Source organism: Alternaria novae-zelandiae (genome assembly GCF_023758075.1).
Source record: "Alternaria novae-zelandiae strain BMP 2774 chromosome Unknown scaffold_8, whole genome shotgun sequence".
Taxonomy (NCBI): domain Eukaryota; kingdom Fungi; phylum Ascomycota; class Dothideomycetes; order Pleosporales; family Pleosporaceae; genus Alternaria; species Alternaria novae-zelandiae.
The window spans coordinates 202663-230391 of NW_026056968.1; the positions used below are offsets into that span (position 1 = coordinate 202663).

At 53.3% G+C, this 27729-nt stretch overlaps 8 protein-coding genes across 8 annotated transcripts; 3 read left to right on the forward strand and 5 right to left on the reverse strand.

Annotated features, from left to right (window-relative positions):
* Window positions 1–2803: 2803 nt before the first annotated feature.
* J4E88_004554 (uncharacterized protein) lies at window positions 2804–4393 on the forward strand (the record flags this gene model as incomplete). The annotated part of the gene is made up of 2 exons (XM_049398198.1): window positions 2804–3281; window positions 3351–4393. The coding sequence occupies 2 exons, from the start codon at window positions 2804–2806 to the stop codon at window positions 4391–4393; spliced, it is 1521 nt and encodes a 506-aa protein (XP_049255759.1).
* Window positions 4394–4542: 149 nt separating this feature from the next.
* On the reverse strand, window positions 4543–5826 carry J4E88_004555 (uncharacterized protein; the record flags this gene model as incomplete). The annotated part of the gene is made up of 1 exon (XM_049398199.1): window positions 4543–5826. The coding sequence occupies one exon, from the start codon at window positions 5824–5826 to the stop codon at window positions 4543–4545; it is 1284 nt and encodes a 427-aa protein (XP_049255760.1).
* Window positions 5827–6498: 672 nt separating this feature from the next.
* Window positions 6499–8424, forward strand: J4E88_004556 (uncharacterized protein; the record flags this gene model as incomplete). Its single annotated transcript, XM_049398200.1, has 3 exons — window positions 6499–6916; window positions 6970–7406; window positions 8110–8424. The coding sequence occupies 3 exons, from the start codon at window positions 6499–6501 to the stop codon at window positions 8422–8424; spliced, it is 1170 nt and encodes a 389-aa protein (XP_049255761.1).
* Window positions 8425–9015: 591 nt separating this feature from the next.
* On the forward strand, window positions 9016–10399 carry J4E88_004557 (uncharacterized protein; the record flags this gene model as incomplete). The annotated part of the gene is made up of 2 exons (XM_049398201.1): window positions 9016–10155; window positions 10385–10399. The coding sequence occupies 2 exons, from the start codon at window positions 9016–9018 to the stop codon at window positions 10397–10399; spliced, it is 1155 nt and encodes a 384-aa protein (XP_049255762.1).
* A 424-nt stretch (window positions 10400–10823) lies between these two features.
* On the reverse strand, window positions 10824–12050 carry J4E88_004558 (uncharacterized protein; the record flags this gene model as incomplete). Its single annotated transcript, XM_049398202.1, has 1 exon — window positions 10824–12050. The coding sequence occupies one exon, from the start codon at window positions 12048–12050 to the stop codon at window positions 10824–10826; it is 1227 nt and encodes a 408-aa protein (XP_049255763.1).
* A 2548-nt stretch (window positions 12051–14598) lies between these two features.
* Window positions 14599–15687, reverse strand: J4E88_004559 (uncharacterized protein; the record flags this gene model as incomplete). The annotated part of the gene is made up of 3 exons (XM_049398203.1): window positions 14599–14613; window positions 15013–15403; window positions 15455–15687. 3 exons carry the CDS (start codon window positions 15685–15687, stop codon window positions 14599–14601), a joined length of 639 nt encoding a protein of 212 aa, XP_049255764.1.
* A 4163-nt stretch (window positions 15688–19850) lies between these two features.
* On the reverse strand, window positions 19851–22688 carry J4E88_004560 (uncharacterized protein; the record flags this gene model as incomplete). Its single annotated transcript, XM_049398204.1, has 2 exons — window positions 19851–22168; window positions 22220–22688. 2 exons carry the CDS (start codon window positions 22686–22688, stop codon window positions 19851–19853), a joined length of 2787 nt encoding a protein of 928 aa, XP_049255765.1.
* Window positions 22689–23665: 977 nt separating this feature from the next.
* On the reverse strand, window positions 23666–27062 carry CHO2 (phosphatidylethanolamine N-methyltransferase; the record flags this gene model as incomplete). Its single annotated transcript, XM_049398205.1, has 8 exons — window positions 23666–23722; window positions 23777–23867; window positions 23924–24891; window positions 24977–25192; window positions 25257–25998; window positions 26057–26128; window positions 26181–26766; window positions 26873–27062. The coding sequence occupies 8 exons, from the start codon at window positions 27060–27062 to the stop codon at window positions 23666–23668; spliced, it is 2922 nt and encodes a 973-aa protein (XP_049255766.1).
* Window positions 27063–27729: the final 667 nt, after the last annotated feature.

A 27729-nucleotide genomic window follows, 5' to 3' on the forward strand; every position in this document is an offset into this window, starting at 1 on the left:
CACCGGGACCCGTTGTCTCGAAAAGCAGCACCTTGCATATTACCTCCACCCTGGTACCTATCGTAAGATCAGATTAGCGTCACAACTTTTGTGTCCATCTCTTCAAGCATCTCTATGAAACGAGTGTTGTACTTGTCCATAAGTCCGTCGACGTCGTGTTCTGTCACATGCTCAATGTCTCCTTGCCGATGCCAGATAGCCCACCACCCAGCGTAATGCAGTTCAACGATGCCAAGGCGAACGTAGCAATCTGAATGATCTGTCTCCATAACAATCAGCGCATACTGACCACCATATCCCTTATATGGCCGGTCATTTCGAGTGAGAAACAGGACATGTAGCTGCGTTGGAATGTCATGGCCGCGACCCCAGCCTACATCATCCCATCTTGGGTTGTCATGCATCATTTCGCTTGATTCTGCCGATAAGCTTTCATACATTGCGTCCTCAAGCGAGATTTGCCCGTCCTCTTGGTGCCGAATGTCGCAGAACCTTAACCGTGGGCAGCGTATAGTGATCGCGGCTTCAATGACTCTACCAGACAGGAGGGGTCCATCCACTGCGTACCGCACCGCAAGGACTTCAACATTGGAAAGGACTTTTTGGGCCCCCGTCCATGTGACATGTCTACTTGTGGATGCCCACGACCAAGTAGGTATGCTTCCAGCCATGCGCCGTTTGACTGCAGCAAGTTGGTTTCCAGTGTATCGGACTGGCGCGCGAGCAAGGTGCCATAGCATGTCAACACAAAGACTCGATCGCCATAGTCCAGCCATATATTCATCATCTGGTCGAAGTGTTTGCATTATCTTTGCGATCGCGGCGATTGCTGGCAAACGGTCCTTGCTGTATGTGAGGCTTCGCCTAGTGTACAACTCCACCATCACATGCCACACGTATGTAAGATCCGGATCCTCAGACTGAAGTTTTCCTGTTGTACGAACTGTTGTCCTCAGAATCCCAATTGATCCTGACGGGACCCGATTTAATTTTCGACTTTGGGACCTGACTGCATTACGACATTGCCATATCATTTCGTTAGGACCAAAATGTACCACGCGGGGAGATAGTACAAGCTCCTGGAAGACCCATGCCCGCCTTAACAGTGGCCATGTATCGTCGTCCGCATCCGTTGTAAACCGTACATATACTCCTTCATGGCCTGGAAGCGAATCTCCCACAAACTTTGGGTCCGGTGTCCGAAACAACCCCTTTGTAGCATTTTCAGAGGCCGATGCAGCGACTGTGAGAAAGGCGTTCGCATAGATCTCAGCCATCTTTGCGGATTGGTTACGCCAGTCTTCTTCACTATCTTGAATTATACACAAACTATCGATCCACAAGTATGAGATTTTCATGACTTGGCAAATCTTCACAGTGTCTCTGAAGGTCGCTGGAAGTCTGCCCACAGGGATGCCTGCGTCCGAGTGGTCATGGAAGTTGGCGACTGTTGTCCGAAGAATGCCATCTCCGTCTCCCCAGCAGTGACTCAGACAGATATAATGCGTGGAGCCTATGCCCTCTAGAAGTAGCAGTCTGTTTTCTTCGATTTTCAGGAATCTGGTGCCTAGACGACAGCTGTCGGGTGTACTGATCATGGATTTCGCGCAATGATCGTGGCTCGCCACACATTCACCTAGCCAGTTTTGAATGGCGAAGAAAGTGCCATCTGAGCCTGTCGAATCTGGCAGTAGTTTGCCTGATGCTGGAGAGTCCGCTGGAGTAGTTAGTGAGTACCCTTTGACTACTGTCATCTCACATACCATCAAGATCAAACACTTCTACGCCAAACGATCCTTGCACTCGGACTGATTGGAAATGAAATAAACCGTAGTGATTATTGCCAAACCAATCGCCATCCAGAGATAGTCGGGCTATAGCCCACTTTACGCAAGCCAGTCGCACACGAGATAGTGGACATTGACGCCCAGCATTTGCTCGCAGGTCGTGAATCGATTGAAACGGCTCTCCACACTTTTCGCACGTATGCCCGTCGCGTACAAGCCTGAAGTCTTGACTTTGCAAAGCCATCGTCAAAAGGGTCTACAGCTCGAATGGACCCCTCCAAGTCCATAGGACGTGACCCCGATCTCGACCGTTTTATTTTCCTTTGATATTGACTAAAGCCGTAAATTGGGAAAGCTCACATGGTAAGTTCAATGGAACCGTTTATCGAGAGCTGTTGATAGTCATTGCTTGCTTGGATAGAACTGGAACAAAAACTCTCACAAGTTGTAGTTCGACAAAGCTGCTGGCCTTACGTCATCTAGTTTGATTAACTTGAAATCATCTTCTTGTGTGACGTGCCAACACTTGCGTCTGTGTCCGGAGCTAGGTGACCTGTTACGGCGAGAAGTCCGCTATGCAGGTTGAGGCGACACTCCTTTGTTGGGAATGTCCGTGGCTTCCACACTACATCGAAGCACAAAGCGGGGTGGGAAAGTCGACTCGACGCATATGGACTGGCTCTTCAGATCTCAGGGATGATAGAACCTTGGAAGTGATCGGCATGCAAGCAGGCACATAACCGACGTTTCAAGCTGACAATGCAGCTACCCACGCCCAATAGGTTGCGCCACTAGAATGTAACTCCAATCAGAAAAACTGCTGCTATCACGATGCATGATAGTACGAGAAATCTCTTTGGGCGTCGGTTTCGAGGAGTACAACCTGCGCCCGGCTTACGTTGCGCACGCCGGTTCCTTTGTCTGCTTACCTCCTCTTCTCTGCTCACCGACTTGACGTTGATGCTCCTGTGAGACGAGCCAATTCTCCTGCACATGCTCCAGCCCGCTTCAATGCCATGGCTCCATCATGGCGCATAAAAAGTAGCTTCATCTTCAGCCTTGCTGCCGTCGTCTTCTTCCAGCCTCGCCTGATAGCAGCGCAATGCGACATCCCGCCTCTGACACTCACCTGGTCGAACATCACCGTCACACAGGACGGCCTCGGTGTCGCACGTGGCATTGAACTTGGTATCGGGACTCCGCACCAGATCTTTGCTTTCCGACCGTCCACTACGCTCAACAACACGCGGATCAACAATGTTATCAACTGTGGATCTGCGACCAACGACAGCTGCATTGGTGGTCTAGGTGGTGCTTTCGATGCGCCAAAGTCGACATCGTATGCGGTTTCGATCAAGAGCCAATGGAATGGCAGCCAAGTCGACGCTGAAGACAGTACCGGTGCATACGTCTACTTCAACGATGATGTCGCGTTTCAGGAAAATGGCGATGTCGACGGCTTTCCATTGGTCATGGATAGTGAAGTCTGGGGAGGTGAGGATCCCTCAATGCGTCTCGTCCAATGCGGGCCGTCGAGCTATGAATGAAGCTGACTGATAGCAGGTGTGCAATCTGGTCTACCTCTCGGAACCAACTCCTCCTTCCTCCGCGCTGCAGTCGCTGGTGGTGTCGCGCCATCTCAGGTATTCGGTCTTTGGAGTGGTAGCAGGGGTATCGATCCACATGACGGTCTGCTCGTTGTGGGAGGATATGATCGCGCGCGGGTTGACCCTGCATCCAACTTTACCACTTTCCCGATCGGCGAATGGAACCTCGAGCGGGCCTGCCCTCTACAGGTAACGGTCACAAACCTAACGTATCAGGATATACCGCTCATACCAGACGGAAGCGATGGACTGATTGCTTGCATTGAGCCATCGACGCAGCGCTTCGTCTTTCCTCCAGCAATTGCGCAGGCCTTTGGAAACTCCACGCACCAGAATGAGACCGTATATCCGGGAAAGATGCATTACAACGTCTCGAATCGTCCCGGCGGCGATCTCATTGTAACATTGGCAGGCGGCTATCAGTCCAGGATACCTAACAAGGAATTGTTCGCGCCACTACGCGGATCTGACGAGTACGGCCGGTATGCCATCACCAACGACAGCACACTCGAAGCCTTCGTGTCGGATACGCGACAAGATGATCCAGGCGATGTTGACAGTATCCTGGGAGGGCTCTTCTTGACCTTCAACTATCTTTTAGTAGATTACGCGAAAAGCGAGTTCCAACTTGCGCCAGCTGTCGCAGCCAATGCGGAAAACGTGTCGCCAAACCCTACCACAATCTGCACACCTACCAACATCACGCCCGTGAGCCCGACTCCGATAGCGAAAAATAAATCGACCAATAAAGGTGCGATCGCAGGTGGTGTTGTGGGAGGTGTTGCTGGACTGGCCCTGCTTGGAGCCATGGGCTTCCTACTGTTCAGGCGGAACCGCCGAGCCAAGAACCCTGCTGTCAGCGAGATCGATGGGCAAACAATTGAACCAGTATCGCGGCAGCCGTCAGAGATGATGGCGCATGAAGTTACACCTGTGCATGAGATGTCTGCGAGTCGATACGCAAGTTTCCGAAAGCCCGAAGGGAGGGGATGGCATTGAGCGTAGCCGTGGCCGTGAGAAAAGGGGAGGCGGGCAGATCCGCTTCGGCTGTGTAATGACATAGTTCTACACTAAATTCCTGGGCGCTATCTCGAGCAGTCCATTGTTCGCCCAAGTCGCCCTTATCATTCCATCATGCTTTCGTTCTCTCATGGCAAAAGTTTCGCTTTCCTAGTCGGCTCATACACGGGAACCTTCATAGGTACCACATCGCTGTCGCGACAATAGCCCACTTCTGCCCACCTCAGCCAGCCCGCATACGTCCCATTGGCGCAGTTGCTGCCATGATGTTTTCTCCAAAGCATACCGAGAGTGTCGCCTCCGAACAGCTTCGCCGAGAACCCGTGCCCAAGCTTCAAACACCAGCTATCCGCCACTACCTTCTCCACGATACGCCTCGCAAGTGCTTGATCGTCTGTCTCAATCTCGCTCTCCTTGGGTAATCGAAGGCTCAGAAGATCAAATTGCCTCTGGCCACTCCATCCAGTCATCTGCTCATGTGCGAATGCCCCGTCCATCATGCTGAGCAGCCAGCACTTCTCTCTGACATACTTCGGCCCGTCCCATCCATCCTCTTCATCCACCCAGCCTTGCGCCGATCCCATGCATTGGATCTGAATCGCGTAGTCGGTCATGGCTTCGTCGTTGATCACCATCTTCTCCTGTCCTTCTTCTTCTACAACAACCTCTTGTGGCACACGCATGAGAGAGACGTGGGACACCATTGGATGCGCATGTGTGCCGATCGTGTTGGTCTTGCCTTCCCAGACCTGGAGCAAGATGTGATGTGCGCGTTGCACGAGCGGGTTGCCCGCTCGACACATGAGCGAGAAATTTACAATCTGCGGCTCATCTGCTCCCAGTGTGAAGCCGGCGAAGTCGTAAGGCGAATCTGGGTTGGTGATGTGTTCAGTCCAGAGACGATCTAGGTCGCCGAATTGAAGGATGCCAACATCAAGATACACACCACCGTACTTCAACAGGAGCGGATAGCGGATGAGATCTGAGGTGTGTTGTGCAGCATACTGTCCGTCCAGGGTGCCGTTTGTGAATGCCGCCGGTACAATCGAGGAGGACTTGGTGTCGATGTAGTTGCCCACATTTAGTGCAGAATTTGGCACGTTGTCAAGGACATAGATAGTCCATCCTAGTGGTGAGAAGCGGCGGTACCAAGCAAGGACGTTGCGTAGTAGGACGGGTGGGATCGTTCGGATGCCAGAATGCCAGAAGGCGAATATGGACTTTGAGTCAACAAGAGGTGGCTTCGGCGACAAGAGCTCTTCGGGTAGAGGCCCTTCTGTTGAAATAGGCTCAAGAACCTTGGACGGAATCTTTGAAGTTCCCGGAATAAACGGGTAATCCATGATTCGGCTTAATCGTAGACGGTCGATCTTGATCTTTGAATTATTCTCTTTGTTGATAGGGAACTGCATCGTGAATGCCAGTACAAATTTAGTGATATTTATCGGGAAAGGTACGCAGGTGTCACCGTTCGCCGTCCAATGGTCATTTCGACTCATACACGCTAATCTACGCGTGACGTCATCGTGCATATATTTACTCTCCAGCGTCTTGCGAAGCATCACAACGTGGTGTCGCGACATTATCACATGTTATTTGCTTGAGCAGACACCTCTGAGTAAGAGCGGTCATTCTCTGCACTCTGATCTGACCAGGAGCATGACTACCACCAGCACACGACAATGTGTACCGTATCGACGAAAGAGCCCAAGAGCCAACTCGTGTATGGTGCAAGATGATCGGATATCATGCGCTGACGATTAATAAATTGGCTGGGGACAGGCTTGAGTCTCAAATATTCGGTCGCTGTCTTGTCTACGCCAGTCTGTGGGGGAATTGACCACATGCGTTGGGTAAGCTCATTAGAGCAACGAACAACACTCAAGGCTCTAGAGAACGCACAGCAGGTGCAGACACGGTAACTTGGTCATTTTGGGGAGAAATTAGACTCGCTTGTTCTCACAGTCGTCACCGCGCCATCGAATCGCGACTTCCGTTTACCGCCAAGCACGCGACCAAATGTGCTGAGTCTAGACTGCTACCTTCACTGCCAGACTATCGTCCTCCATCGACACACCATCAACATGCAGCAACCCAAATCCGCTCTCTCGCCCCTTCCCGACATCGTGCGCGGCCCATCCGCACCGCCGCGACTACCACTTCGCCCTTCCCCACCACCGCCTGCTCCAGACTTCCTCGTCATCGGCTTGTTCGCCCTGCGACTCACCAAGCGGCTGATCGAAAGCCTCGAGTACTATCCCGGTCGTGATGCCGACATCATCTGGCTCGTTAACTTCCTCTCGCCCTTCCACAACGAATACGAACTAGCCAAGATCTCAGGTGCTCGGAGAGATGACTACCTCGCGACGTATCAGAGCATTGTCTCACGGATGAAGAAGCAGCCAAAATACCCTATGCGATTCATGCAGATGAATCCAGATCAATCGGCGCAGCCAACAAGGCGAGGAAGCGAGATGGAGCGACCGAGGGACATGTCCGATGGTGAGTAAATCGCACATGGGCTATCTCTGGAGAAATGTACTGATGCAGACTAGTTGAGCGACTGGAGGTCATCAACTTCTGCGATGCAGCAGGAGAGTGGGGATCAATCCTCCCGATACCAGCGCGTGAAGCAGAGAGAATGGTCGAACTGGCTGACCGAAGGAAAATCGCCGATCTCGATGAGCCTCATCGGCAACGACCGCAGTACGAAGATAGGGAGGGGCCACGAGATCGCATGCAATCACGATCCGAAGATAGAGAGGAGCTGCTAGAGCGAAGGCACCCACGCTTCGAGCCGCATTCTTTGCCTTACGACACGAGAGGACCATTGCAAGAGGTCAGGCAGCCGGAACGCGAGGACAGATATGGACTACACAATACTGGGGTGTGGCGTGGCGACGAATACCTTCCGCCTGACGAAAGGCGGCAACCAGCGGATACGAGAAGGAGACGTCGGGTATCTTTCGCGGATGACAGGCAGTACTACAAGGTAAGAGTTTTGCATTCGCATGGGATTTGTGCACCCACTGACTTGAGTAGGATGAACGCCGTTAAGAAGATGTGAGATGGCGCAAGCGTTAAGACTTGAGTAACCAGGTGTGCGCTGGAATGTTGGTTTCCCAAGACGAAGACACGATCGTGATGAGAAGATCGTGGCGAGGGTGTCTGATCCTCTTGTTCTGAGTACTGCACATCTTGTCTACCTTGATTAGACTTGTAAAGTGTTAGCAGTGATGTGTCGAATGCGGTCATTGGATACTACCGATTGCGCAACTCATACTTTGTCTGGAAACAGTTCGTGACGTTATCGCGCGCCTTGAGATCCAAATTTTATCGCAAACCTGGCAACCCGCTCAACAGGCCAGAGGTCTAGGCGAGGACGCTCCTTCCATCTACAGCTCTTTCGGTACTGATCGTTCACTTTGGCGTTGGACTCGGAAGGGGTTCAGAGGAAGCGGTAGGCGCGGCCTTTTGCATGATAGGGCGCAGTCCGGTCTCTACCATGGTTTGCATCCCTCGCTTGAACGAACCTGACAGTCGAAAAGTCGTCTACGATAGATTTTGAGCTTATTTCAACGTTCCAGAACAACTTCTTTTGCCAGGACATTAAATCAGAACCGAAACAATTTCCAAGGACGGCATAGCGTGACTACCGCTGCGAAGCACGATCAGCTACCTCCAACCGCGCGAAGAGACCGCTCACCTGGAAGATGGCGCTCCGCGACCCTGCGAGCACTGATATCGTCGACTATTGTATACGTGGCGAGTCTAACCACCTCTATGAAGAACCAGATGTCGACGAAGACATCGTGTATCGCATTATTCCCGGAGATGTAGTGACGGACGAAGAACTGGACATATGCGCTGGCAACTTCTCTTCTGATTACGGCGTGTGGAGTTGGAGAGCGCATCTTGAAATGGGGATGATGGCCGAGTATGGTAAGTCCTCCGGTATTATTGGAGCGTGTAGGTCGGCAGCCAAGGACGCATCGCTGACTTTGGTGTAGGCAAACCAATACATATGAGTCGCGTAAGACTAAGAGCTCAGTGTCTACCTGAGGGTGCGAACAATATCCTAGTGACGGTTGTTACTAAAGACGATCGGCACGTTGGGCACTGCTTCGTGAGCCAGTGGATGCATGGGGACGATCGAGTGTGGTGGATAACACAACTGCTCGTGGTCAAACGCTATCGCAATCAGAGACGAGCTACACGAGTGAGCATCTATCACGTATCTTGGTTAAGAATTTGCAACTAACATATAGTAGATGCTACAAGCCCTGGCCATGCACTACGATATCGGCAGATCTACTCAGAGAGATCTTGTCGGAATAGCAACAGTGAGCCCGTATAGTCTTTGCGCTATTCTTCGCGTTTTTGGCCGCGGTATCGAAGTACTGCCTTCGAAGCCTGACTGGGAGAAATGTCGCATTCGCCACACGCCTCTGCTCAGTTCCACATGTGAGCCTATAGTTGGCGCTGCACCAATCAGCTATATCCGCAATGCCAAACTATCACGGGGGAAGTTGATCGCGAATACAGGGTTCTTTGTAGATCACGCTACATCTGAAGAGGCGATGAAGAGAATCATACACAGTATGAACCAGCAGGTGTCCGGGCCGTGGGAGTGGTTATTCGGCTGCCTGGAACCTGGTCACGAATATGTGTGTATCCTTGAGTATTCCTACGATCAGGATTACAAGATGGATCTAGCACTCTTCGACACGCCATCGGTTCCTAATGAGCCTTGTTTGGGAAAGCACGCTGCAAGCCCGTCGAGAGCGCTGTTTAAAGCAGCTTTTGGCAGCTCCAGGCCGCCTGAGCAGAGCCCAACTCCGGTTCGATATGCTGACATCGATCGATACTTGCTCGAAGTGCCTGAGAGTTGCGTTCTCGATCTGAACCTCAGCAATCGTGCCCATGCATCCTTGCATGGCAGTATGCGCAAGCTCATCTACGAAGCCAAAGAGCTGATTGCAAAGCATTTGCGTGTGTTGCCCACCATCATGGGCGCAAAACAGATACCAAGAGACCTTCGAAGAGTCTATCAGACGGCGAATATGATCTTCCCGCTACCAGGACAGATACAGACGTGGGGAGATTTTGTGCCGTACGTATATGAGGTCTTCGAACACGGCATTAACGCTGAAGCTCGCATGTTGATCCTGCAGGCGATTCATTTCCAGGAGCTCCGTGAGACCGATGAGAGGGAACAAAAAGAGAGAGCGAAGAATGCCTCGGCATTAGCCAAAACGACCAGGTCGAAAGAGAAAAAACGGTCGTTGATGGACACGAAGGGGAAGCCTGGGATTGAACCGTTAGCATACGCCCCATACTCCCTGAAAGACGAAAACGAGGAACGATCCGCAAAACCGCGAACAAAGCGTAAGCTCACGCCGACAACGCCTACTAGAAAGCCTCTGGCTCCGAAGTCTCAAGGGCTGTTTGGAGCAGCCAAGGCGATAATGAACACCCCCACATCCACTCCTAGACATCGGGCAGCATCAATGTTCTCTTCCATGAGTCCCTTCCGGAAATCCAAAGAGCCAAAGTCACAGTCTCGACACTCTAGCATGGCGATGCAGGCACAGAGCCCTACACCAGCCACACCCGTGACGGCACCTGAACACGACTCCAGTCCAATCGCCCAGTCCACCGTCTGGAAGTCGGCTTCTCCGGCTCCTAACACGCCTATCTCTACAGCTTTTGTACCTCAAGGACAAGGTGAGATACATGCCGTGACGACACCACCCACAACTCCACCACCCGCTCAATTGCAGCCGAGTCTTCCACACTACATGACCCCAACCGTGGGCTCAATGCAACGGTACGAGACCCGCAGCCCTCAGCTTTTCTATTCCGATGAGTCTGATGGGTGCAGTAGGTCGAATGTTTTTGGGCGGCGTTCTCTGAAGAATAGTGCGAAGACGTTGGATCGGACGCAGTGTATGAGAGGATGAATTATAGGCTGAGTTGAAATAGATTGCGAACCATCTTAGTGGCATGGCCCTCTTGGTTGTTTGAACAATCATTGACGGGTATCAGTTTGTGAATTCCAACAAAATAAGAGGCTGGTGGACGATGCAGAGTCAGGAGCGATGCTACGGCTGAGTGTGGGGCATGACGCGTCTCGATGAGCTAGTGCGTGGAGGGCACCTTGCTTTTCTCTCTCTTCAATCGATGTACACTTCACTTTCACGATCCGCCTAGATGGCGTTCGAAATACTGTCAACACAAAGCCATCTCATTCTCTAGGCATATTACAAGACCTTAGTGTTGCGAAACCGGTCGCTCGAACTAGGTACGAGTGTGATCCACTCGCCACTCCGTATGAACGCATTCATCTATCTTACACTGACGCAAAGAAATATAGCATGGGAGCTAGTTGCAGAAACTTGATCTACGCTTACAAGGCCCAGGCAGCAATAGCGAAGACGACCGACAAGCCCATCGCCATCGAGTTCACGACCGAGACCGAAGTAGCAGCTCCGGCACCAGTACCGCTGGGGGCGGCGGTGCCAGATTGCTGAGCACTCTCGCTTTCACCGTCACTTCCGCCATTGTTACCGTTGTCACTGTTGTTACCGCCGTCGTTGTTGTTACCGCCAGTGGTAGTGTTGCCGCTTGAAGAGCCACCAGATGAAGTGCCGTTGTTAACGGGCTCCGCCGATGGCAACTCCTTCTGCTCCTTAGGGCAGCTGATGTCGAAGCGCGGGGTGGTGGAGAGGTTGTCGGAGACGGCGAACTTCACCTTGTTCGCGGGGTTGGCGTCGCGGAGTGTGTACCAGAAGACGTTCTTCTTGCCGAAGAGCGCGCAACCGACATCCTTCCAGTATGTCTCGGCGTTGTCCACAGTCGACTTGGCAGCACCAAAGTCTGGACCCTTGTATGCCCAACCGGTCTCGGTAACCCATACGTCCTTGCCTCCAGCAACACCCTCAGTTGCGCTAATAGCGCTGCTCAAGAGCTTGCCAGCGTTGTCAATCTTGTTGTCCAGCTCGGACTCGTAGAAGGGGAAAGCGTTAACAGCCAAGAAGTCGATCTCGTCGATGACAGCCGCGTTGGACTCGTTGACCCAAGCAGTCCAGGTGTCGACGTGGGTGATCTTGACATCCTTAAGAGGAGTGTCGGCAAGACGCTCGCGCGCGGCCTTGATAAACTCGACAATCTTCTCGGCGCTGTTACCGACACCGGCCTTGTTCCGGATGCCGGGCTCAGACACGCGGTACAGGTCTTCGGAACCGACCGACAGTCCAATTACGAGATCCGTCAGCTTGGTGCCGTACTCTTCGACGGCAGAGTTCAACGCCTTCAGCTCGTTGTCGATGTCGTCGGTTCCCGAGGCCCAGATACCGAGGAGGAGCTTGGAGTTGGTCTTGATGGCAGCAGGGAAGGCGGCGATGGGAGTGTCGGTCGTCTGCCACTGGATGTTGGAGTACAGGCGGATGGCGGTGAAGTCGCCCGGCGCGCCCTCGAGGTTCTGCGCTGTGGTGAACTCCTTCTCAAAGTCGGCCTGTGTCTTGGCCTTGCCAGTGTCGTCCGAGGCTCCCGAGTTGAAGCCCAGGACAAAGTCTTGGGCAAGGGCGCCGCTGACGGTGGCCGCCGCGACGGCAAGCGCTGATACGAAACGCATTGTTGGTAAAGTGGATTAAGGGAGCGACTGTAGTTGAAAAGTTGAAAAAGATGCAAGAAGAAAGGTGTCAGAGAGTGTGGAGAGAGTGTGGAGAGTGAGATTATTCAAAGAGAGCAGGGCAAACCCCCGTATAGGTTCGTGCAAACACGCGCTGGCGATCATTCACGAGCGGATTACCCCGTAATTGCGCTCTCGGCGTCCGGGGCTGTGTGATTGGCCGGCCGGTCGCACCGCGCTGCCATCAGCCTCAGCTGGGCCTTGGCGCCAAGAATGGCAAGTGAGCCGTCCCTCTTCGTTTGGTGAGTCTTTGGTGCACAGCCACGCGCCTGAAACGGCGCGTAGAATGAAAGCGTTTCGGAAGCTTTTGGACGTCACGTCATAATAGGCTATCCTCCTATCGTCCCCAGGCTCTGGCGCTTCTTATTCCCGCAGCACGTACTAACCCGACATCATGTCTACAAAGCCAATACATGGATCTTTGAACGAAGACATTCGCTCCAAGGACGCACCAGACATCAGCATCAGTCCTGCAGGCTATGCCAGCACCTATCGCATACTGCTACGACTCAGCCGTTGTACGACCCTCATCGCAGCTGACATGTGTTACGATGCAGTTGGGATACCCATACCTACCTACGAGCGTGTTCATCCAGAGTCTGCTCAGGTGAGGATGGTGAGTAATCGACAGAGAGAGAGAGTTCAATAAACATGGAGCACGTCAAGCAAACGCCATGCCACCGGAACAATCCCGGAATGCCTGAAGTCTTGTGCTGAGCTGTGCCTCGAATATGTTGGAACATCCCCCTCTTCAACGTTACACAATCTCGCTCCATGATGTAGCGAAACAGCTGCTTACATGGTAACACGCGGTATAGCTTATGCCAGAATCATCTAGGATGCGCTGTTCTAACAGCCGTGCATTCCGCTAGGATACAACACTGGCTTACATTGCCCAAATATCACTGCATAGTATACCATGCGTCTCCTAATATAGACCCCATAACTTCCTGCCTGAATAGTAATCGTTCACCCAGTCCATCTAAGCGATCTTCCCGAACGGTAGTCGGTCATCAAGGATTCAGATAACCGATCACCTGGATTAGGATCTCAGAACGCCACATTAATCTATAAACTCTGCTTTTCGCTGCTTATCAGGATTATGCGAACCGGACAAGAGAACTGCCTGTTGGAAGTGGGGTCCAACTGATGCACGCAGGGGACAAATCATGGCCATTGGAGCACTCGTCACCATGGGATTGCTTGATGGGGACTAGATTGCTACATACAAGGCTTGTGGTGTGCGGAACTATGCCGTGGGAACGACAACAGCGACCGAGGATACCTCCCTTGATTTCGTTCCTTGTGAAGCCATCAACATGACTAGCAGATGTAGTTACAGACTATATGAGCCGTTAAACATACACTGACTACCATTTGCTGTTTCGAGACTAGCATTGTGTGAAGGACCTGAAGGACGATTTGAAGGGCCGTGATGTTCCAGCACGCGGACTAGGACGTCTGTGCCACTTCCCCGCTTGAGTGCTCGCTGTGCGACATCAGGTAAGCAGGCTTCGTTGGGCGGAGTCGAGATGTTCAAAGTGATGGGTAAGCGCTGAGATGAGATTGAAGACCTGTAGATTGGAGTCCTGGAGTGGCACAAGCGCGCTGAGACTACACGACTACTCGCATCACACCGGTCACTACCCAGGTACGTACCAAGAGCCACGGCTGGTTGAGCCTTAACCTGTTGTCTATATGTGACTCGTCCCTGACGTAACAACAGACCCTTCCAACCGGAATACCAGCCTCAGATGTCCCGGACAATGTGTCTGACACCCGCTGTACCCGTTGTACAGACACAACATCCACCTAGCGTGGTGGAAAATTGTAGAACAAGAGCCCGAAATTACGCGCTGGGAAACGCCACTCCATGCCAACCCCAGCGGATAGTCAGTTGGCTGGTACAGATATACATGCGAGGTTACACTGCATTGCAGAAGTTTCCTCGGGAATGTACATGTACAAGCTATGAACGGAGGTGCAGTTACGACACTACGTCGTTTGGCTTACACATCATATTCGTACGCGCTGAGAGATGAAGGAAGTCTCGAGAGAATTTAGAGCACGTGTGGCTTTCTGAGGCCGGTATTGTAGTGGAATCAATACTAAACCAGTGGGCAGTAGAGGGGCGAAGTATGAAGGTGGGGGCTGTACGACATGTTGATGCTGACTTGTTTTGAAATATTACCCCAGCCACATAGTGATGATAGCGAGCGCCGCAGTGGATGGATTATGACCGTCAGTCCACGCGTGCAAGTACAGGCGGTTGACGGCCACTGGTATCACTGTCAAGTAGAGCATAACACTGGTGCGAAGATAGGGTAAGAAGATCTTGGAAGAATCGAGAACCGGCGTATATTATCCTGTTCGAGCATTGGCCTCTCAGGTAGCCTCCGCTGCAGATGGAGCCGAATTATCATCAACATCCATCGCTCGCAGTTTAGCCTCCACGGCCGCCACGACCTGTGAATCGAAATGCTCCCCCTTTTCAGGTTTCCTGACACTGTGATATGTTAGCGATAGATGCTTGTGATTTCCTGGAAATGTATCCTCACGGTGATCTTGTACACTTGTCGCATCTCTCATGCCCACATCCAGGACACTGCGGCGAGTTATTGTGGAACAGGCCATTGCACTTCTCACACTGCCAGCGCACCCTAGTCCTCGGCTTTCGCCAGGTCCGTCTGAATTTCTCCAACTGTTTCTCCACCTCCGTCTCGCTGTCAGGCTCAGCATCGCCCGGGTAGCCATCAGGCCATTTGCTGAGCTTGGCTGGCTCGCGTGGGCATTTCGTACATCGGACATGCTGGCACGAATTGCAGACATTTGCCGTTGCGGGAACGAACAAATTCTCACACACATGACAGTTACGTCTGATGCGTTGTCTCGCAGGTTGATATACCAGCTCGTCGCCGCCACGAGTCCGGATGGTGAGCATTCTCTTTCGCTTGGGTTGCTCCATACCCTCTTTCTCGGCTTGCTTCTCTTCCGGCGTCTTCTTCTTAGGGAAACGAGGGCACTTCTTGCACCGCTTGTGCTCGCATTGCAGGCACACCTTGTCGGAGCCGTAAAGGGTTCCGCAGCGGTGGCAGCTGCGATGTACACGCATACGGATCGATTTCTCGACACGCTGGACGGTGGGTTTTGGAGCTGGTGCAGCGATCCACTCGTGTGACTCAAGGGTGAGGCCGTACTTGGCGAACAAAGCGCGGGCTCTCTCCTGCTGCATGGCGTTGCGGTCCATCTCCTTGGTAGTTGGAGTTGATGGCACTGACACGGCGGGAGTGATATGTCTTGTTAAATTAGTACGCATGTTTTCAACGACACGGCGTTATAAAACTCACGTGGCAGGTGCGACTTCCGGGATGGTTTGGTCCGGCTGCGCAACTTCCTTCTCGACAGGCTGTTGCTGCGCGACTTGAGGAGTTGACGATGCCTCGGGCGCCAGGGTCGGTACACTTTTGTTTGATTTCTCCCTCTTGAACACAGTGCTCATCCGCTTCACATATTTGCCCAGGGTGCCGCGTTCCGCATTCTTGCCCTTGTCCACCGCTCCAGTATCTGTTGGTGTCGTCATGGTTGGCGTCGCAAAGATGTGTATGCGAAATGGAGATGCAACAAAGGGGCGCTGCTAACTTATGAATAGAGTTGGCCTGGACCCGAACACATGCGATCCGGTGACGAGGTTGCGCCGTTGAAAGTCAGCCCTGCATGCAACTCAACTAAAAATCCCTGGAGTCTGGCCACTGGAACGTGTCGGGACACCGAAGGTTTGGTAGGCGGCAATCTATTCGACGGCCAAGGACAACCCTGAGAAGTGTAAACTGGCGTACTGGCAGTTTTAACCGTTTGTCAAAGCTGGGCGGCGAGACCTGGCGATGGCGATGTGACGAAAGGTGGCGGTCCACAAGTTATGTATGTATGCGCACAGCGATGCGCATCAGACCATGACCCGGCTTCCCAGTGCGCTGGAATCGACCCCGAACTACACAAGCGTGGCTGAGAAAAAGCGCGAGCCGTTCGTTACAAAAGCGGACAATATCAGGGCACTGCCTGCTGGACTGGATGCTGCTTCTGCGGCTGACTACGGCGAGGGACGTTTTATCGCTGGGAAAACCGCCGGGGAAGGCGAATAGCAACGAGCAGTCCAGGGCTCAGGTTGTGCACAGGGAACAGTCGCACACGACGGCTGCATGCATTCTGGCTGCAACCGAGCCTGCGTCGCTGTTTGGTGCCCACGGCTCGATGTCTGCTGCGGGATCGCGGCGGCGCTGCGTCCGTTCCAGGCATCGATCAGTCGGCTTGCCAGCGGCCACCATGACGGAACGAGGGCCTGCGCCGCTCCGCGGAACATTGTGCCCGCATCCTGGGGGCCTCCACCCACCACGGGTTGGCAGGGCTCAGGAGCCTCTGAACCCACACATCAGGTCGACACTGTAGCACGTTGGAACTCTGCCTCAGCAGACCCTTTCCCTTTCACCTCCCACCGGGGAACATCCAATCGACGGCTGGGCACACCCCACACGGTGCGGCGTCGCACTGTACTGTCTAGACAGCCTGACCCAACACGCTTTACCCAGCAAATGAGCGCCTGGATTCCGCGACGTATATTGCATTTATCTGCAGCGCTGGATTCAGCAAATCCATGCGCAATCACATCGCTCCATCGGTTGCATCGAACCTGCCAAGAGGCACAGTGCAGCACCTTCAGCGGCCGGCTTAGTATGCTGCAGTCGGTAATGCACTTGCAGACAATCCGCTTGCTGCGCTGGCAGCCTGGCACACACCTGGGCACGTCGGCCGTTTCGTCCTGGAGATGAAGAAGCCAAGCGACGATGTCATCGACGCTGCAAGAGGTGCTGTACCGCCGAAATTCTCGCCGCCGGTGGGCTTTTGGGCATGTATGCAGCTCTACCCATGGGCTGGATCGGGGCTTACTGCGGACAGTTGGGAAGCCATGGTGCCATATCGAGGCTGGCAACGACGACTTCCCAAGTGCAGCGCCGATCCGTGCTGTTTCAACCAGCCCATGCCATCGGTGGAGAAGCTTAGGTAACTATGGCTGGCCCGATGACCTGGGTGGTGTGGGGATCACGCCCCTCTTCGCTTGCCGCTCGAAGAGTCGGCAGCAGCAAGCTTTCATTAGCAGTCGAGCCGAACTCTAACTTTCCCTCCCCGGTGGTTTCTGCGTCTTCTATCGACAGCCCATCATTCCCTTCCAGGTGTCTTCTACTGCACGCACGTGCGGGCGTGTACCGCGCGCGCGAGCAATCAACGGCAACTTCCGCCGCCGGCCGAGCCGGCATCACCGCTGCTGGCCGCCGTTGCTGCCCTTATCGATCGCAGTATTCCAGCATTAACATGCCTCGGGCCCCGCGCGACGCGTACTAACTCTAGACGATTGCGACATTCCAATGCGACGTCGAAGCCGCTCTGCATCTCGGTGCACATTGCCGAAATTGCGTCCCATGTAGGCGCTTCGTGAGATTGACATGGCCTTTGTCTGGCGGAGGCTCGAAATCATTAGGTTTGAGTGAAATGGCATGTTGTTGATGCACCATATTACAGAAGTCCCAACAACAGAAAGGCCTAGCAATTCCGATATCATGACACGGAGCGCGGCACAGGTCCATCAGCTACGCATTGCAATACGCCGCAATCCTCTAATACTAGAAGCCCTCAACATCACATATGCTTCCTCTAGTTCGACTCAGTCTTCACGAGATCCTGTCACATGGGAAAATTGCTGGAACAGACCCATCAGACGTCTCACGATAAGCAACTTCCCCTCAAAGCCAAGCGTGATCGACTTCAGAAGGAGCAGACAACCTTGCGAACAAATGAATACTAAACATCAAACCCGGGTATAATTATTGTTACGCTCCATCGTGAGGCTACAACACTCGTCTACCGACGTCGCCTCGCTGTGCAAGATTTGTTGCAGGGTCTCTGAAACGCCAACAAGTACCGTGGTGGAGATGGCGGTACGGCAAAGCTTGACTCAGTCGTCTGGCCAGAACATCACCGTAAGAGTAAGTTAGGGGGTAGGTCCCCGTGCGCCGCGCAGCGCTCAGTCCTCTTCCGCCTCCGCACCATTCCGTCCCACCCTTTCCCGGTGTTTTGGGTTGCAACGGTTGGGTGTTGAGCTCGCTTTCGGAAGCTGCTATAGGAAGATCATCCAGCGTATCGCTCGAACGGGCAGGGTCTGTCACCGAGGCTCCCGGAAGGGTGACGCGTGCTCGGAACCGCCCATCTCCGCTGTGCAAGGCGTGGAGGATTGAATGGCTCGCAGAGTACTCGGAGATGTGACTTTATGGAAGCATCACCGGCTGGACGCTACGACTTCGGTCAATATTCGACATGCTTATATCTCGTCACCTTCCGTAGCAATAATATCGAATTCCATGATTACGAGTCTCACATTAGGTTCCAGGGAGTCATCGCGCTATTCCACTTGTATTCTGATAACATGAGCAACCAATAGAGCAATCAAGAGAAGACAACAATGAGATGATCGGAAATACAAAATGACCAACATCTTCGACGATGGTGACACATACGGGGTACAGGTAGGCATTGTCATGAAAGATATTTCCTATGTATGATTCATTAGACCACTTTTCAATATTCGATCTTTGTGGTCACGACTTCAAGGGACCCATATCGTAGCAATTCCAACACACAAAGGCTTCGCAGCTTACACTGAGACGGTTTCGGAAGAAATATAGACATCATTCAAGTCTTTTCAGCGCTAATAACGACAATAAAGGCTGAATGCCACGTAGCAGAAGGTTTGTGATGTATAAGTCTCCGGCGAAGTCGGGAATCCTGCCGCAATCGACTTGAGCATGCCCCTCGTCACGAGCCGTATACCACCTAGCTACAGATCATGACGCTGACATGGTAGAAGCCATAGCTCCTTCGTCTTCGCTTTCGAGATTCCACACGTTCTAGTACTATCTTCCGCCTTGACTTCACTCCGCTTTTATCTGGAAGACATTGGTACGGGTCCTATAATTAGTGCATAATGATAAACATGAAAAGATCCGAAGGTCTTTTATCCGTGCAGAGTAAATCAGTGCTGCGAGTGTACTGTAACTTTTAGGTGCGTTCACCGCGCCGAGCGCACGAGACCATGCTACTGCAGTCTGGAAGTGTGTTGAGAGAATCAGAAAGCACCATGGTTCGCACATTACGTTCTTTGGGTGAATCGAGTCGCCCATCGCCTTAATGCGATTATTCCCGGCATGCTTCCAGGTTGCTAGCGGAAGATTCTGATGTTCAGTCATCATGTTGAATCGTTCTTACCATAGACAGGCGCCTGTGCCAGGGTGACGGACATATTTCGGATCAAAACGATGTGGTATCGAAAAGATGACTGTATGCCCGGGCAGCAGGAAACTTTCTTCTTTGCAGCTGATTGTATGGCTTGATCTTTGGAATTGACAAGGTCGCAATCGTCACAGATCGTGCGTGAATAATTATCCTCGACAGGTTTGCAATTTGATGAGCAGGACAGCAAGGCTGGAGATAAGTATCTTAAAACATGAGGATCGAGAGGGGAAAAACCTCACATAAAACGGGCAAGGAACAGCAGTAATAAGTAATGTGAGAGATGTGAGTATAGGCAGCTAATACAGTATACACAGACCGATTGTAACGAATGCAACGCTAAATGCAAGACACCAATCCAACTCCTTTCCAACCCCACCAAGACCCATCACTCAGACAATCTACAGTCTACAATCTGCTCTCCCATCCCCTCCTTCCGTCTTCGCCCTCCCATCTCTCGGGCCAAACCTTGCCCAAAGCCTCCCAGATGTGGCCCACAAACTCAATCTTGAGACCCTGGGTAACTTCCAACGGTAGATCCCTAGCATCCTTCCGGTTGCCCTCGGGTAGGAGTACTCTTTCGACGCCCGCCCTGAGCGCTCCAATCAGCTTCTCCTTGATACCACCGACAGGCAGTACCCTTCCACGGAGGGAGATTTCACCAGTCATGGCCAGTGTAGGTGGAACAGGCTGGTTAGAGAAGAGGGAGATGAGGCCGATGGTGTGCGCAAGACCGGCACTGGGGCCGTCTTTGGGAATAGCGCCAGAGGGGCAGTGGACGTGAATGCTACGACTCTTCATAATGTCTTCGTCGTGGCTTGCACTCAAACCGAGATCAAATGCATGGGCCTTGACCCAAGTCAAAGCTACCTCTACACTCTCCTTGAGTACGTCGCCCAGCTTGCCGGTAAGCTGAACGCGGCCTGAGCCGGGCATATCTGCAATCTCGATGAACAGAATAGAGCCTTGGCCGCCGGTGCTATATGCGACTAGCCCTGTAATGACACCTGGGCGGGAAGATTGCTCAGTGAGCTCTTCGGCGAACTTCTCGATGCCGAGCGTGGTATCGAGGTCTTCCAATGTGACAACAGGGGAGTATGCTGCAAGAGTATTTGTGTCTTTCGCCGTGGCGTATTCGACGGCTTTGGAACGACAGACGGAGCCGATCTCGCGTTCGAGATTTCGCACACCGGACTCGCGTGTGTAGGATGTGATGATCTTGTCGAGCACGTCGGTCGGGATGTTGAGGTTCTCGTGGTGGAGACCATTGCTGGTGATCTGCTTCGGAATCAGATGTCTTGATGCGATATGCCTCTTCTCGAGTGTAGTGTAACCGGAGAGCTGGATGGTCTCCATACGATCGAGGAGCGGTGGAGGAATGGTATCGAGCGAGTTGGCGGTGGCGATGAAGAGCACCTTGGAAAGGTCAATAGGAATGTTCACGTAGTGGTCTGTGAAGGTATGGTTCTGCTCTGGATCGAGCACCTCGAGCATGGCTGCACCGGGGTCGCCATTGTGATTCGACATGCCTAGCTTGTCGATTTCGTCGAGCAGGAAGACTGGGTTTGCAACGCCGACCTTCTTCAGTCCGCTGACGATGAGACCAGGCATAGCAGCGACATAGGTCCTACGGTGGCCGCGGATCTCTGCCTCATCGCGCACACCACCAAGTGAGATGCGATGGAACTTGCGACCAAGTGCGGTAGCAACTGACTTGGCCAACGAAGTCTTTCCTGTTCCTGGCGGCCCGACGAGCAGCAGGATTGGCGACTTGTCGACCATGCGCTTCTTCTCCAACAGCCGCAGCTCAGCCTCGGATGGTTCCTTTGCAACCTTGTCTTCGGGGTCTTGTTCCTTGGCCTCGTCATCTCCCTCTGGTGTATCGGCGAGAGCGCGGATCTGATCGTCGATGGTCCTGTTTGCCTGTTCCTTGAGCTTGAGCACTGCCAGATACTCAAGTAGTCTCTTCTTGATCTTCTCAAGACCATAGTGATCGCCGTCGAGCTGCTTCTTTGCCCTGACCAGTGTAGTGGCATCGAGTTGATCGACTGTCGTTTTGGTCCAAGGGATTTCGGCGAGGTTCTCGAGGTAGTTCCTGCAGACCTGGTATTCTGCTTGGGCGGGGTTCATCTTCTGCAGCCTCGACAGCTCGCGCTGAGCCACCTTGTCAGCATCTGGAGACAACTTGGCATCTTGGAGCCTCTTCTTCAGCTCGTCAATCTCGTTGGGCTCTTCTTCACCGGCCTGTTGCTGCCCACCGCCTGGGAAGCCGCCAGGAAATCCGGCTGGGAGACCGCCACCCATCTTTCCTCTTCTTGTCAGGGCTTCCTGCTGCAGTCGTCGCAGTGTCTCCATGTCCAAGCTGCCGCCCTGCGTCTGTGTTGTCGTGACAGTCATGCGTGTGTTGCCTTGGATGCTGCCGATCTGCCGCTGGAGGATCTCGATGACCCTGTCCACTCTCTCCTTGACGTCTACCGCTGCCAGAACGCGCAGCGTCTCCTCGTGTGTACTTTCCACCACGTTGGCCATGAAGTCGGCCAGCGCGCCAGCCTCCGACAGGTCTTTCCTTGTGATGTACATCTCGAGTCTCCGCGCGACAATGGGCGAGAGGGTGACTTGTGGCGTGCGCGGTAGAATGGCGGAGAGGCGGACGAGGGCGAGCAGCTCGCGCGACAGCTGCTTGAGGAGGTTGAACTGGTTCAGGAGGTCTGCACTCGCGATGTCGACTGTGCTAGTCAGTATGCGTGCAGGACCAATTCAGACGGGGGTATACGTACTGTACTCGTCGACGGCCATGAGCTCTCCCTCGAAGTACGGCCTCTCCTGGACGACATCGACGACCTGCACCCTCTCGAGGCCCTCAACCACCAGACTCAGATCGCCCTGCCGCCGTCCTTGGACACCGCTGACCTTGGCGATGCAAGCATAGCCATAGATGTCTTTCTTGGTCGCCTGCATGGGATCGCTCTCGAAGGCCGTCTTGTCCCCCTGATGGCCATCGTCGATCAGCAGCTGGCCGTCCGGGCCCAGCGTGTTGGACTTCAGCGGCACGCAGGCGACCGTGATAGCCGCGTCGGGCTTCGCGGTAGGGCTAATGCTGTATATCTTGGCGAGGATGGCGGCGACATCGGAGCGGTTGGTGATGGGGATCTTGAGGGTTGTGCCCGGGAGGACGGCGAGCGGCGGCGCGAGCGGGATGAGCGGGAGCACCTTGGTGCTGGTCTTGGAGGAGCCTTTTCCCATCATGAGGTGCTAACGGCGAGTTGCTGGCGGGATGGGGCGAGCGTGTGAGCGAGGAAGGCGCAAGGTCGCGTGGTGACGTGCGGACCCGCTGGGCACTGTCGCTGGTGCGGACTCCCGAAGGAAGAGAGGGCGAGGGTGCCAGATGGACGGTGCAGAACAAAGGGACGGCGCACCAACGTGTTTCACACAAACAAGTACACCAGTATGTCGCGCTCGCAAGCTGGGTTGTCCTATAGATAAGAGCGTCAATGCGACGGCGACATGGTCGGCGCAGGAGGCGTGACAGCTTCCAGAAGATGCTCTCACGGGCCAGACCGAGGTTAAACCAGCCGGCGCGAATCACGCCCATCACGACGCCATCGCCATCACCATCTGATAAGATCATCTCCGCATCCAGCTCGCAATCTTGCCGTCATCGTACAGCCTTGACACCTTGTCCACGAATGCATTGGGCATTAGTTCTCGAGCCATGCGCTCTCCATGCGTTTGTCGGAACAGCAAGCCCAAACCGGGCAACGAGTACGGTGCTACACACAACCACATGTGACTAAGCTCTGCATGTCGTCGCAGAGTCTCTCCCATATGACTCCTCGGGCTTCTATCATATAGGAACCACTGGCTACGCGAAGGTATCTTGTTGCAAGGTGTAGCTCAAATCACATGACGTTAATACAGTAACGTCTACCAAGGTACTCAAAAACAATCGATTCTTTTTATGCTCATGCACCTCCTACTCTACACCGTACACCGCATGTATTCACAACTCCAACGTACCCTCCATGTACATAGGTCAACCGCCCCAAGACGCATGTCGCCGTCTGTGTGCGCCGCGTTTGTCTTCGCAAGACGTGCATGACACCCTACCCTTGTTCATTACCGAAATGAAGGGCCATTTTCTAGAAGCCTCCTCTATAAAGACAATGCCCAGCTTCTGCTGTTGTCTCAATGAACCAATCGCGGGTGTGCCGTACAAGCTTTCCTCAACCCATGGTTGGGGTGTTCCTACCGTGCGTAGCGGACGACATACTGTAAGGGGCCTGCCAACGCCGTTAGTGACCCAATCTCCATGCTGTAGCTCGCGAATGGCTCACCAAGACTTTCTTGGCATTAAGGATCCTCCAGGCCAGATTCTTGACCGTGCCATCGGCTTGTACCACCTCAGGAGCGAACTCAATACCGAACCTGGATATCGTTAGTCACATGATCCAGACAATAACGCACCAAGGGAGAGAACTTACATTTGGTGGACTGCGAAGACAACACGTCGCGCAAATTTGCCATCTCGCTCGACCAAACTGCCAAAGGTTTCTTCGGCGGTCGATGGCGCGATTTCAGGGTCGCGGTCAAAGCAGTTCTGGATAACTGGAAGCAGCGCTTCCTCCACTGCACGCTGAATCGTGCCGTTGGCGTCCGCTTCAACGTCGGTCTCATCAAACTTGGGGATTCGGATCTCGAAGGCTTGTGAGAGCACCATGACGTGATGTCGACCACCATGGTGATACCGGAACTCGAACACACCAGTAGTCCACCAGAGCTTGTCTCCACGGAACTCGACCTCGCCAGTGTAGCAATCAGATGACTCCTCATCCGTATTATCGGCTGGTACGAGCTTGTCCGAGACCAAAATGCCATCGTCAGCTCTCGTGGAGTCAAAGACATCAGGGTTGGTGGCTACCCATCGCCCGTTGGAACTGATGCGCGTAACTTCCCGAGACTGGTTGTCAGCAACCATGTACAGGCCAATCCAGTCTTTCTTGCTGTGGTTGATAGGTGCCTGCCAGCGAACCCTGATGGGTGCACCGTACTCAAGGATGAGTGTCTTGAAACCATTTGTACGAACAGCTGGTGTTCTTGCCAGCTCTCCTTCGCGACCACCGCTCTTCTGCTGCTCCACTATCGGCGGGGAAAGGGTGCCCTCAACCTCGAGCCTGTATTGCTTCGCATCCAGACCTACGGGCTCCGACGAACGGCCGCTGACGGGAATGCGCGTTGGATAAAATTTGAATCGGCTTGTTGTGTCCTTGATCAAGGCATCGACATGGGCAGCCACTTTGGGCCTTACATTGTCCAGAAATTCCTCGATGAATTCCATAGTAGAGTTGAGATACTCGTCGGCTGCCGACTGCCACTGGCGTACTGGGTCTGGTAGTGCTTGGCGTACGGTTTTACTGACTCCCGACATCTCACGTAGGTTTCGCCCATACAACTAAGCATACACTGTCAGTAAAGTTCTGGTCAAGCACCGTATTGTACGTCGCGAAGAAATACGACTGAAGGAAATGTTGACCCACCTTGATGACATGAGGCTTCTCGACAAATTGGAGGAACGCGAGGTTGAGGACATGGGCGGTCGTAGCAAGATAGAAGATCGCGGGGTTCCAAGTAATGAGAGCCACGCCCCAAACGCCAGCCAATCCGAGAACTCGTTCAGGATTGTTCAGGAAACGATAAATACCGGAGTAAGTCAGTGACCTTGAAGGCGGGTCGAAGAAGAAGTCGCCACAAAACTGCAGAGATGAAGATGCAGTGTTAGCGTATATCCTACATGCACTTCAAACTTCCAAGACTTACCCATCCAAACTCGCCCAGAGACTCGTAGATGCTCATGGCAACCCACAGCTGAAGTACGATCATACCCGATCCAAGGACATGTCGGAAAAGCGTGAGACCATTGAGACCATCAGCAGGAAGACTGTACATCTTCCATGCCACGGCGAGAAACGAGGCGTGGCTCATGGTCATGCTCATATGGTATAGGGATTTCCATTGGCGCCAGGCTTCCTCCTTCGTGTCGCCATACTTGATGAAATGTTTGGTCCAGTTCTTCTTCTTCGACTGTCGATCTAGAATGTAGCCTAGTCCCAGCGCGTACCAGAGCCGCCACCCGAAGGCGTTGATGAAGAGAAATGTTCTTACCAACCAAGTGTTGGGTGTCAGCGTCGCCAAGCACATCATGTAGAAGGAAAGCAATACTACCGTGAGATCAATAGATCGATGAAAATCCGTGTTCAGAGGCCCTACAATGTGGTGCGTTTGGGCTGGTTGGTGCTTGGTGGGATCGTAGGCGGTATCAGAGAAGGCGACATCAGACTGGCTAGTTTTGGGTCGGTCTTCGAGCTGGAGATCTCCAGAATTATGGCGCGTACGGCGGGGAGGCGGTGGATTGTACAAGCGGTTTATGTGAGGCTCCTCTACTATGGAAAGGAAGGCAAATTGGGCTGCATGGGCGATAATCGAGATTGCTAGGACTTTGTAGCTTGCCATCATGAGGGCGATACCATAGTATCCAGCATAGCCTATTGAATACATGGGACTGGTGGACCGGCGAGTTAGTGTCTTTTTCAGGCTAAAAGTAACATGGAGCCTCTTACTGCGGTGCCATCTCAAAGACGCCATCGAAGGTCAGGCTTTGATCAATGAGGTAGAAGAAATCGCCCCAATACCTGTCTCGCATGTTAGACGTCTATCTTTCAAAGTCAGGGAGGGGTCCCCAACCAAGCGAAGTCCTTAACAACTCTGTGGGCGTCTAGCTTGACCCACAGGTTGAAGAGGAATAGAACAATGCCTGTCGTCCAGCGCAGAATCCACAAGAAGAAGCTTTCTTGGGGACGGTTGAAGCAGGCGAGGGCGAACAGGCAGTATGAAACAAAGTCACACATGAGTATAAGGTCTACTACACGCCTAAACACGAGCCACGTGTTGTACTCAAGCGGCGCTTCGTCGAAGTTGTAATCGTTGGGGATCTTGGTCTCTAGTTCCCGCTTGAGGAGCTTATACACGGCGGGGTGTGGGTTCTTGCCAGATTCAGGCTTCTCGAAGACATGGCTTTGTTTCGCCCAGAGGACGAGACGGTTGTGTTTAGACTGGCCATCGAGCAACCAGCCAATACCGGCATTGTAACCGGCGCGCCAGAAGAGGAAGATGATTGCGAATATGGGTATGCGGGCGCTTTTGGGCAGTACGAAGAAGGTCAAGATCAGGGCAGCAAGCACGGCGAGGACTGCTATATCGGACAGGTTCTTGGGTTGCGAGGGCGAGAGCAGCTGCGAGACCATGTCGTGAGTCTGTGGAACGATGAAGACTAGACGTGTGGTGTTAGTATGAGTAGTTCGTGGTACAGGTGGACACGCTATGCATGCATGCACGGTAATTGCTTTTGCTTCGGTGCAGCACCAGGGGAGACGTACCTGTACCGTCTGGAGTTCTTCCATAGGTGCGTTTCTTGCTGTCATCTTTGTGGTTCTTGTCTTCGTGGTCGTTCAGCTCCAAAACCTTTTGCTTAGCATCGTCTGCGTTGTTGAGATGCAGCGGCTTAGCCGACGGCCGCTCGCGTAGCTGGCTATCGTCGGCGCTGGACCCATTGCTAACATCAGCCATGTTGGATGAGACGAAGCAATGGAAAAGGTGTCGATTCTTGCAGCACCCGCCAGGTGAGGGGTTCGCCGGTTGATATTGCTGCGACGGCTGCGGCGCGAGCTTGCCGCGACGCTATGCAAGCACTGCGCAGTGGTCTGCTGTAGGAACTGCCGGGATGGCGTGGAGGCACCCGTTGGAGCCACACAGCACGGCTCTAGGTTCCGTCTTTCTAAGACACCAAGAAATCGCGCTTCTCTTCTTTGGGCCGACGGACGGGCGTAGAGTGTTGAACTCTAGCTAGCGTGCAGATGTTGAACGTGGATCTGAGGGGAGAGGTGGTTCGGTTGTCTGCAAGTCGCGCAAACACGGGTGCGCTGTGATGACGGCACAGTGTGGGGCAGCCCGCTTCACCAAATACGGCAGCGATGGGCCGAGGCCAGATGACAAGCGCAAGCAACCAAATCTTGTATTTCACATGGTACACATCAACAACCTGTAGCTACATCCTTTTCTCCCGCCCAGACGCCCTATTCTGCATCTTCCCTGAACAGCTTTTGCTCCAATGAACCCACGTTCGCCAACCGTGCCTGCTGCCGAGTTGAAGAAAGGCGCCATCGGAAGCGATCGAACGTGAAGGAAATGTGTGGATCCAATTATATATACTGCTGACCGCGCCAATGAGTGTGGG